The sequence below is a fragment of the Symsagittifera roscoffensis genome, chromosome 4 (assembly GCF_963678635.1).
Source record: "Symsagittifera roscoffensis chromosome 4, txSymRosc1.1, whole genome shotgun sequence".
NCBI lineage: Eukaryota > Metazoa > Xenacoelomorpha > Acoela > Convolutidae > Symsagittifera > Symsagittifera roscoffensis.
The window spans coordinates 58,751,311-58,763,370 of record NC_087065.1 but is presented as its reverse complement, the minus strand read 5'-3'; the positions used below and the strand labels follow the sequence as shown (position 1 = coordinate 58,763,370).

The following is a 12,060-nucleotide window of genomic DNA, read 5'->3' as shown; positions in this document are numbered from 1 at the left end:
TCGACACTGGAAAAATTTGATGGAAATTTTTAAATTTAGTTAAAATCACGACGGAAAGAGCTTTACTGAGATATATCACTTGACCCAGACGGATGAATTTTTGTGGTAACTGATTCCTCGTAGAAAACAAAAAGAAAAAAACTAAAACATACCCCCGAATACAAAGTTCCTCCCGATTTAAAATGGTCGGAACAACAAATATTGCAAGTCGTGAATAGGAGTCTAAAAGCATGGAAAAATGGTCAAAGCGTCGCAAAAACTGGTCTGAGTTTTTCGTTATCCGGTCTATTTTTTTCAGGCTGGAAACTAAACTGAATTTCCAATCTAATTCTTCTGGATTTTTCCAGTATTTTATTGGTCATAAGCTGATTCTTATGGTGCGTTAACAATTGCAATGTTCTCTTACCAACTTTCAGGAAAACTTCAACTTTTTTTCTTAGGCTTCTATTTACGATACGAAAATTATTTAGGTCGGAAATCTCTACAACAATCGACTTATCTTCTTGCAGTTGTAGATTCAGTTACCTGACAAAACTGGTCGCTTGGGGGTTGTGTTTCGGCAGGTGTGCAGTTGGTAGGGTAACCATCTCCTCCAAAAGCCGAATACTCGTGCTCTGACGCTAAGGTCATGTACAGAATCCCACTCACATTTCCTATTACAAAAACTAGATCAACTTTGGATTGGTTGTTTTTCCTATTGATTTGTATCACAGAGGTCTCGACTTCATATTTATATTCGACATGATATTGATGATAAGACATGACTAATTAAAAGAACTACTTAGAGAAATGGAGAAAAGTCCCTCAGTTCACATTAGCCCATTTGATTTCTCAGCTTAAGGCTCCGCTTAAAGAATTTTCACTTAGAGCCTCTTCTTATCTCATCACGCCGTGTCAAGTCTAAATCAGCCCTTGTTGGCCCTCAATTTGAATATCCAAGATTCAAGTAAGAGTCTTTGCGGGAAAAACTAATAAAGAACACTTTGACATAGGATCATTTGTCTTGGGGAAAACATTCCTGACACCGTTTTCTCAACTTCAGCCCCCTGTCATGTGTGCCCGCTACTCTTAATTCGACAAAGTTCTACCACAAATTATCCTCCATGATTCTTCTAAGAACTGAACTTTCAATAGTTAGAAAACTATTGAAAAAAAAATTTTGCTTCAAAACTTATCCCACACTAACATTAGGAAAAAGTCCATAGCCAATTGTGCCCGAAAAACGTATTAGTTTTACCTAAATGTTAAAGAGTAATGTAATACCACTGGTATGCTAAATTGACTATCTAGTTTTAGAAGAATAAAAGAGAAATTTTTGAACTAAAACGGTTCCTGTTCCATTCAACTCAACTAGAAAAATGTCACGGAGTCCAATGAACTCCGAAGAGACACACAAATGGCAGGTATCTACTCACTTAAAAAGTGAAAGTCAAATTATTCAGCTAAAGACACAATTGACAACATTCATTCCCAAAAGCAGGAAAAGTTCATATCTGTCACAATGAATGGTAGTCAAAATGACACTCAAACTCCATTTCCCCTGCACCCCACGGGAAACAGGATTTTCAAATAAAAGTAACAAAACTTACTATAAATACCGTAGATTTTACAAGTAAAATATACCACATATACACAGAGTAGAGGTTATCTGCACAAAATTTGGAGACTACTGACAATTCTTACAGATATCTACAGGGGAGTAATTACAAAACTGTATTGTACAAATTGAGATCAATTGATTCGTTGATTAAAATAATCCTAAAAGAAAGTTGAATCTAATTTCAAAAAAATTGGCTAGACACCAGACATAATAAAGTTCAAAATAAATAATTTTGCAAAATCTAGTATCGCACTAGTTGTGATAAGTTCAGGGGCGGATTTATGGGAGGGGGTGGGGGGCGACGCCTCCCCTCAGAGATTCGACCCCCTGCCGACCCAAAAGGTCCCCCCTTGGTACTTTTTAAGAAATCCAGTTTCGGCCGACGAACCCTAAAATGTTTCTAAAGGCGCCTTTGGCGCCAATATATACTAACTTTGAGGGGGGAGCGCGCGCCGAAAAAACGCGATTCTTTGGTCAACATTTTCCAAAAAGTGCCTAAAAACGGTTTTTTGGCCTGTTTTTCAAAATTTCGCCTGCGGCGCAGAAAATTTTGCCAAAATAGGGGCAAAACAGTGCTTTGGGAGAGCTCGAAAAATCAATTTGGTCGACCTAAAAAAAAAAGTCGTCAATCCTAGATCCGCCCCTGACTACGGCGCAGAAAATTTGGCCCAAACAGGGACTAAACCGAGCTTAGGGAGAGCTCTTAAAATCAATTCGGTCGACCTAAAAAAAGGTCGACAAAATTTTCGAATTTTTTTGAAAATCCGCCCCTCGAGAAAATCCTAGATCCGTTCCTGGATAAGTTGGTTATGATAAAACTTTAGGTTACGTAGAACTCAGTGTGGAAAAACCTGCATCCACTCTTGGTTATGTGTCAAATGTAGACAAAATGTCACTGATTTCATCATTAGTTGAAGAGTCCACTTCAACCGTGATTGACTTACAAACTAACATGAGAGGAATCAATGAGGGTTATCTTTTATGTTGTTGTTTCGTTACGTTGTATCGGCTATAAAATGTTACGCTCAGTTTTGCAATGGAATTCCAGGATAGTACGCTAAGTTTATTATTGTTCTTCTCGCAGAAATTTTTCAAATCATTTCAAATAAAACACGACTCATGGTCCACTCTGAGGGTTTGCGGAAATCCATGAAAACTACAAGAATTGCATAACAGTTTTGAGCGGAATGTGTCGAATGGTTATTCAAAATTGTTGCCCACGGAATCTTCGAGAAACAGTCAAAATCAAGAAAAGTGTATTTTGTTCCGCCCCGCAATTTATTCAGCGGGCCTTAAAATCCAAATCAATTTTATCATTCGCTTCCTTGAGTTACAAACTGATTTCAATTGAATGCAAGAATCAAACAACCTTGAAATTTGCTATACCTTATTTAAAATAATCGGCTAGACACCCAACAGATTGAAATTTGATTAAAAAAATCAAAATAATTGCAAAATCTAGTATTGTACTAATGGTTGAAGTTGAATGAAAAATTAACGTTATTTTGAACTCATTGTGGAATGTAATTGCCTCCGGTCTTGTTTCTGTGTCATTCACAGAGAAAACTTTTCTGCTTTGACTATCGGTTGAAGCTTCTATTTCGGCCGTGAGTGATCCAGAAACTAATCATCTAGAATCCAATGCGGCCTTACCGTTTGCTTTGTTGTTTTTCCGTTGTTTCGACGACCAGGAGGCTACGCTTGGAAATGTCCCCGGAAGGGGTCAAGCAGTCTGAGGAGGAGGCGATAATAAAGCCTCCCAGCTGAGCTCTCTCTTGCGTCTCGTTCGCACCATAACTTTGATCAACAGTCGCTCAAGATTTTTCCAGGATGGTTGCTACCAGATTGGTCGATGCGACTTTATAGACAAGGCAACTTTCTCCAAAGAATTTTGGAGGTCCCACGTTTCTGCGAGCTCTGGAGGAGCTCCCTGTGGGGGTGGGTTGCGTGCTGGTCGTTTGGTTCTGGAGAGCTCTATTTTAAAGTCGGGTTTTCACTTGTACAATTTGTAGGTGTACACTGAGTGAATTTCATCAATTCTTCGGTTAGTGATGACTGTCTGAAGGTTTTCAAGTAGCTTTCAGATGGAAAAATTCGACTCCCGGAATTATGATACCGGTCATCTCCCTAACAGTTGCATAATTAATTATCCCAATGTTCTAAAACTAGAGATGATGAAGTGTCGAAAGCAAGTGAAGATAAATTTCAGAAATTGAAAAATTTCCCATTGATATGATTTTCTTTTTCGAAGAGGCTGGTTCCGGCTTTCTGTTATTGGTAAAGAATTCTAAGAGTCCATAATCTTGTTTTTTCAAAGAGGAGTTTCTCTTCCACTTGACTGCTAAATCAGATATGTTAACCAAAATTCCATTTTTACTATCGCATTTTGGCGGAGCATTTGACTTTTTTGATTATGTGCTCATTATCTAGTATTTTTGTGTGATCAGAGTTAGATAATTTTTTGCCTTTGAAAGGTCTGAAAAACGTTTGTTCTACGTTTTGATTAAACGTTTGCGCAAATCAGTTACCTCATTTTGTGAAAGTGTTCGACAATGGGGTTGTTGCTATTCGGCATTGTCCGTCGGGTCACTACCTTAACCTTTTTGTTCTTGGGCATTTTCTACGATGTACTGTTTTTATGCGGTCTTTCTCCGTCCAGTCTTGAGCTCTTGCATTGGACACAAACTTTTCTTCGTCTCAATTAATTACGTTTGGAACCAAGCTTTTACCAAAAAGCGTTTTATTAAAATGTTTCCCGTGTTTATTAAAACGAAAAGCTTACATTCAATTGATGCTTGTTTAATCCATCGCAAGTTCCAGATGACTTTATCAATTGCCTAGTAAACGATATCGCCAGCAATCTGACTGAATAAGTTAGCCGATCTACAGCTCCATTTGATTTATGACCACCCACTGTACACAAAATCAGATTAAATTTGTTCTCCTCACAGAAATTTTTTAAACCTTTTAAAAAAAACACGACATATGGTCTACTCATTTGGATTTCGGAAGTCTGCGAAGGTGAGCATAACAAAAATTTAAAAAGGGATGAACAAAAACAAAAGGAAATTTGAAACGGGTTGTGTGTATGTGTCGTTCAAAACTTTCGCCGAAGGAATTTTGGAGAAACGGTCAACAGATAGTAGTATGTTTTTTTTCGCTGGATGGTTTATCCAGTGGGCTTCTAGTATCCAATTCAATAGCTTCATTCGCTTCCTTGAGTTTTGATCATTTCCGAGTGCTAGATGAGCTCAGCATTACTTCTAACTTTTAATCATGCATGCTGAGCCGTTTCTTTTGTATCGCGTTCCGCTGCTATACATTTGAGACGTTTCCTTTTTGGTGGTATCCTTCTATGTTTAAATGAAGACAATAAACAATTTCAGCTAACGCTTTCAAAATGTCTCGGGTGCCTCGAAAAAAGGCCATAGGCCATGAAGGAAGATCAAAGAGCTGCTGGTACCACAAGCTTGTTTTCGTTGAGAACTCATTTTTTATAAATTTTAATCTCATTGTAGGGCCCTTAAATTGTCCAGTTGTTTTTATCTTTTTCTACTTAGTTCTTGACTCATAATATCTTGTTTTCCCTGGTTAACTTTATTATTTATTCCAACAATGACTGATAAACGAAATTGGGGAGGAAACTAAATTTGAATCGCTTCAGTATTTCAAAATTAGTTTTGATTGATTTGTGAACTTCATATTTCTAAAATTTTTATTTCGATTCCATTTTCTGCGCTGATAATAGCATTTTTCAAATTGAAACTCGATTGAAAAGAAAAAGTTCAATTTAATTATATGAATTCATATCTAGGTACACGGTTAATAAAAGGTACAGTAGGGACAAGAAAGAAAATAAAACACTAGTCTGATAGAAAAAAAATGATTCAAGTTGAACCTTGAAATATCCAAACGGATGCAATTGCTCGTGCAAATTTCCGAGTGACAGTGATTTGAAATAAAAATTCAAACTGTGTCGGTGACGTAGCTTAGGAGAAACGCAAAGAACGACCTTTGGGTGTGTTATAGCATTTCACATTTACCTGCGATGGGTGTATATTTTCAAAATGAGTAACATTTTTTATACTACTAGCGCGCTCGATCGATATAATATGTACAATTCATTTTTACTACAGTCCTTGAATATTTTCTTTATCACTGTTTGTTTGCAAAAAAATTTCTAGAAATCTTGCTGATAGTTGAAACTATGAAATCATTTTCGTTTTGTGGGGTGAAGAGAACTTTTTTTGAAGGTAGTCTTGAAAGAACATCGGTGAATCTCATATCGCTCCCCTGTATAAGAGCTACTTTAAATTTTAAAAAATAACAATCTTTTCACCCATCCCGTCACTCTACTATGCATATTTTTTTTCCATGATTTGCTTTTAATGTAAATAAAAGGGCTTCATGAACAGTTACTATTTTAAATACTGACCCATACAAATTAATTTTAGAAGGTTCCGTTGATCATAAGACCTAGAAATATTAGTTATTTAGTAAGATATTTCAGTTCATGATTATGCAAAAATGTTCAGGTGAATGCCATTGTTATTCAAGACTACCCGTCCCACTTTCTAAGTGTTGCGCTTAACCAGTTATGCAATGCGTCCGTCTTTAATCTGGAACTTCCTTTTACAAATATGATGTTCTCTATGATATTCCCATTTTGGTTGTTTAGCTCTTCAAATTCTTTCGAATGTGTATCATACTAATTAAACAAAAACTTCTTGTATAGAAAAGAGAGTAGCGGTGAGCATAGAGTCAATAAAATTTTTTTCAATTGATATACTGAAAAAAAACAAGACAAAACATCTAATAAGCTTTTCGAGTTGAGTCGGTTCTTTAGTGAGTCAGTTTTTAGGGCAATAAAATCACATCTAAAATCAGAAAAATTGAACGTCAATTATTCAATATTTTTTTTTTAAGAATGCGCTTGTTCTTTTTTCACCGCAATTTTCTTGTTTATAAGAAACTCTAGTAATTTTAGTGAAATAGCTTTTTGTTTGTCCAAACATGTTTTTGATGCTATTAAAATAAAAAATACATCTACAAAATCATTACAAAAGGGACATCTTTAACAAAAGAATCCCTCGCCCGTAGGAATTTGTTTGGCATACCGCCTAATCCATAATTGCTACTTAAAAAACGGCATGTACCAGTTTTTTCACCACCCGCGAAACAAAAGTTACCATTTTTAATTGTATTTTTGCACAGTTTACTATACGCTTTTTGCATATCAAGACTACTAAACCATACGTCTCTAAACTTTTTGTTTGACTATTGAAGAGCGATGTTGTCGAGTTATTTTTGTATGTTCGGCATTTGTTAAATTATTTAAAATATCTGGTGCCTAACAGTTTTGAAACTAAGGCTGGTTTATAGGAACATATTTTTTTCTCGTAATCACTATCGGAAGCAATCTTAGTCGCTTTTAACTGATATGATAAAATATTTGCCCTTTCTTTCATTACTTTTGATTCACTTTTTACACCTTTTAAAAAAGTTAAGAAAATTCTTCTACCCTTTATTTTGTATCGGTTTTGTAGGAGTATAAAATAGCGTTGGCAGGTGTATGTAGTTTACAAGATACTAGTAACGTCATTTTATTGATTCGTTAGAGGCCTCGTCTCTCTGCTGCTTCAATCCCAAACTTCGTTAAAATATTATTCCCTAAAACCTTTCTTTCTTGACCCGAAATTCTTTGTTTCCTCGCAATTTTTCATGATTCGACTCTGTTCGAATCAGGGTAGGACTTGTTCGACCCATGAATCGACCCGGGATTTAATCCTTTTCGACTCTTGATTCGACCTTGTTCGATTCTCTCGACCCTGTTCGAAGCCAGATTTAACCCATATTTCGACATTTGTTCGACTATACCCTTTATTCGACCGTCCTAATTTGCGATGAAATTATTACATTTATTCGATAGTTTTCATCAAATTCAAATTATGAGTCAAACGCCCCAGCCCGGGTACATCACAATACTTGAAATAGCCTAACTTGGATGCAAAGGAGTTAGTTTAACATACTAGCGTAACAGCTCACGATTTTTGTTAAAAACCCGATGGGTGCAATTTGATAAGAACTGCATTGTTTTTCAGGTTCTAGTTTTCATATTATTAATATATAAAAACTTTTCGCTGACAAAACACGAAGCTCAAATTCCAAAACAAAACCGTTTCAAGCAGACCCTTGTATGATTGATTTGAACAAAGTTGATCTCTTCCCAAACTTGTGTTTCTCACCCGGGTCGAAGTTGTGTTCTTATGATCAGACGGGTCCGACCAAATTTTGGTAATTCCAGATTGTCGCGACTGAAATTGGATAACTTCACACCACCGCGACCAAAATTTGGTTTTTCTATATTGATTTTGGTTATAAGGTTTTGACTCAGCTATTTTGTTGACTATGCAGCAACTTGTTTGTCGACCGCAGCGCTAGCATGCTGCGACTGTTTGTTCACGACTTAAAATCCTGCCCAGACTATGGCTTTTCAGCGACAAAATCGAAAAATTAGTCGCGGACCTCGACCCGCGTATAGATCTTTTGAAACTACAGAAATCATGAGTATAGGATTAAGATACAATATAAGACAAAGAATCAGCACGAAAGTATCTTGCCGAAAATAGATACAAAACTCTAGAGAAAATCTTTTTCTCAATATTTTTTTTCAGATTTTTGTCAAATTCGTATATAAAAATTCAAAAGTTTTGTTAAAAGTAATATGGACCTTCTTGTACCTGGAGATCAAGATTCTTAATTGTCCGTATAACTGTCTGTAATGTAAATTGACAAATTATTCGACAAAAAGTTTTCTGCTTTAATTATCTGGATACAAACCCATAATGCTGAGTCCTTCTGTGAGGGCGATGAATGCGACTAGTTTTCTGGCATAGCTGCGAGTTGTCTGGAGGAAAAAGAAACAGTAGAGATAGATGCCACACCCAGCTATGGACAGCAGCCCCATCACACAGAATGTCCATGTAAGACCCGGACTAGGGTTGTCACCTCTAAAAATAACAGATGAGTGAGCTATCCATCCGGGGCGAAGCTTCGACCTTATGTTTTGATTCAGTTCGACTCTTAGTTCGACCATCGGCCATTCAGTCGAAACATAAAGTTGAAACTTTGACTCGGGCAGCTATTTTTGTGGTCCTTGGTTACAATAATGTTTCTTCCATGGTGCTTTCGTTAAGTCTGTAAATTACATGGCTGACCAAAAACTTCAATTTTCCAAATTTTATTTCGATAAATTGAATTGTACTGAGATTGGTTTATTTTTGACAGTCGCAAAAACAATAATATTTGGATATGATTACCAAGAACTCAACGTTTCAACAAGAATAGCCGATCTTTGTATTAAGATAGGGAATAGAGCATCCGGTCTTCAAGCTATGTATTAAGATTGGGTATAGAGTCTACAATGTATTAAGATAGGGAATACCGATGGTAAGGTTTTATGGTTTGTGTGATGGTAAGATAATGGCAAGAAAAACGAAAATTTTTTGGTTTTTGTTTATTTTTTCGCAAAGTTTTTGGCGCGCGTTATCTAATTGGGAACAGTTAATTGTTAATTACGTGTAGAATAAAGGTTATGTATTTAGTTTTTTGGTGCATGGTAAGTCAATGGTAAGAGTTTTTGTGCAAAAACTTGGAATTTTTATCAAAAAAATTTTTCGAAAAAATTCAAAACACGATAAGATTTTGTTCAATTTGATCTAATAAAAATTTATTAGATACTTTTACTTTCTACCTATCTGAATCTATTCTGAACCTACAGAGACATCGAAAAAAAAATCGAATTTTTTGAGAGAAAAAAATTAAATTACAAAGAAAGTATATAAATCACTGCATCGTATAGTAAACTTACTGCCATAATTTACATTTTATTATCAAGAAACCATAATAATATGACATCTTATATAATTTAATACATCAGAAGAGTTCTTATAAGTCCAATGGTTTTGTATGAATTCCATCATCTTGCACTTGTCTTTTAGGATAAAAATAACTTAGTCCTTTCTTTGTCTGTTCATATGTAGCAACCATATGATTTATAGTTCTGAATCCTCTATTAGTAGATGTTAAGTTGATAACTTCATCGAGTACTCTCCTATACTTTGCTAAAGGTCCATCTCCAGAGTCTTCTAGAACCCGCTTATTCAATCCTTTGCTGCTAAATTTGAATTTGTCTGACTTGTTGTCATAGCAGCAATATGTCTTACTACATAAACAGAGCATTTCTGTGCACCTAAATTCTTCTTTGAAAAGTCCCGGCTCCCGATTATCATGTTTTTTATGGATACTACAACACGTTCGAGGAAAGAAATTAGATTTTGCATCCGCCTTGAAGGAATTTCTGCAATCACTCTCCCTCATTTTTTCCCAAGCAGCTCTCTTATCTGGTTGGATGCAATCGTACAAATTTTCTTCTGCAAGTGCCAAGTAAAGTGAGTCTGTATCCATCTCCAACTCTTCAAATTTATTCACATCACAGAACTTGTCAAAGAAGTTATAGTAGAGTTCCAACATTCTCAGTTTTGCATACTGAAGTATGAAAAAACCAACAATGATGGGTTCTCTGTGCTCAATGGTTGACTTCAATAACTCCACCTCATATAAGTCCTTCTCAACTGTGTTAAGTCTCTTAAACAGTGGTTCATTGATTGCCTTATGAGTTTTTTCATCATTGAGATATTTTGTGATTGTATGTCTCGATCTATCCATGATCTGATATCCATAGGAGGAATTGCCCAAGAGCTTCATTTTTTCTGCTACAACTCCTGACAAAGGGTTTTCATCTCCTTCTCTTCTTGCATCAACCACCGATTGAACGAAATTATTGAAACACTTCCGAAGAGAATATTGAACAAATCGGTAAATTTTGGTGCACTGTAATCCAAGTTCCATATAAAAGTTGAAGAAAGGAGTTATAACTGTTCCATTTTCCAGCTTGAAACTAGATATCTGCATTCTCTGAGGATGTTTTAACATTTCATTCTCGATCGCATAGTTTTTCATGTAATCTCCAATATCATCTCTTCCGACCTCAGTTTTTTTGAAAAATGGAGCAAAATTCGCAAATTTCGATTTCAGTTCATCTGGAACAACTAAGTCACACTGAACGTAACCAAAAAGAGATCCATCTTTTATCTTTGCTGGAAGAGAGTCTGTAGAAAGGGGTCTTTTGTAGGGAAAGTGGGTTCGAACATGATTTTTGATCTTGTCATTGGTTTTGATATTTTGCCACCACTCACACCCACATTTCTTCAAATTTGTATCCTTTCTCTTGAATGTATTCTCGTCGCATATCATCCATTTCTCTCTTCTTGTTTCCTCGCTCGATATCCTGTTCTGTTAAGGAGGGACGAGCTTCTTGACAGGAACAGAAGTGGTAGTAACATCCCATTGCTTCGAATACTGTTTTACAGTGATCACAATAACCGTCCACATTAAAACAGTCAATTTTCTTCTGTTTTCCAGATAAAAAAAAGCTCTCAATTTTACATTCTGGTCTTGATTCTTGATAGAAAGACATGACCATATTCTCAAAGTTGCGAGTTCGATTATGTCTAGCCTTGAATTTTTGCATATCAGTGTCAAACTCCCATCTCGTATACAGTCCTGTTGGCATATCTTGACACATTGAATAGGGGTAAAGCTGGCTTGCATCAATTCCAACGATTGATTTACAAACATTTGATGAATTTCTGATGTATTTTTCATCAACTACAGCTTTTCGAGTGAACACAATCGAAGGCCCACCGGTCATGTCTTCTCGTTTTTTTTTCACACAAATCTTTATCACTTTCGCAAAATGGATAAAACTTGTAATTTGTAGATTTGTGTAGACATATGTTTGCTAGATTTGGAAGTGTGCATGCAAGTTTCAACATATCTATCCCCTTGTTATGATAAAACTGAATCATTTTTTGCATTGCCTCCAGGGTTGGAACTATATCTTTGTTGTTTTACCACTGCAAAAAGTCTTTGAACACTGTCATTCCGTTTTTCTGCCAAGTTTGTTGTAAGTAACTGTAATTATCTAGACCAGATGGGGGTACAGTCTTGATTTGAAGCTTTTTCAGCGCTTGCTGTTCATCAAATCCACTCTTCCTCAGTTTTTCATAATCAGTAAAGTCTTTGTCTAGAGGATTGTTGTTTCTAAGTTTACTGAAAAATGCTTCATATGGGGGCAGTCCTGGAAAATCAAGTTTGTCAGGGTTGTCAAACCACTCATAAGGAAAGAATCCTTTTGTTTCACTAGCTTTATAGGCTTTGAGAAATGAGTCCAGAGTTGTTGCTCCACCCAGAAACTTCATAATGTCAAGCAATTGTACATCTCCAAACTTGAAAGATATAAAATCATTTGCTTTTTTGATAACGGATGTTTCTTGCTCTTTATCGCGAATCAAATAAGGGATTAAGTAGGACTTGATCAAATTTAAGTCATATCTACC

At 35.9% G+C, this 12,060-nt stretch overlaps 2 protein-coding genes across 3 annotated transcripts in view; one reads left to right on the top strand and one right to left on the bottom strand.

Annotated features, from left to right (window-relative positions):
* The window catches only part of LOC134843863 (diphosphoinositol polyphosphate phosphohydrolase 1-like), a 296,926-nt gene that overhangs the window by 51,896 nt on the left and 232,970 nt on the right, over positions 1 to 12,060 (top strand). The gene's annotated exons all lie outside the window — the stretch shown is intronic.
* Positions 1 to 12,060, bottom strand: part of LOC134843862 (uncharacterized) — a 146,584-nt gene that overhangs the window by 116,290 nt on the left and 18,234 nt on the right. For both annotated transcript variants that reach the window (XM_063860173.1, XM_063860174.1), the window contains exons 2-3: positions 8,441 to 8,610; positions 526 to 653 (exon numbers count right to left, since the gene is read on the bottom strand). In XM_063860173.1, the coding sequence (XP_063716243.1) occupies positions 526 to 653; positions 8,441 to 8,610 (298 nt within the window). The remainder of the gene's footprint in view (positions 1 to 525; positions 654 to 8,440; positions 8,611 to 12,060) is intronic.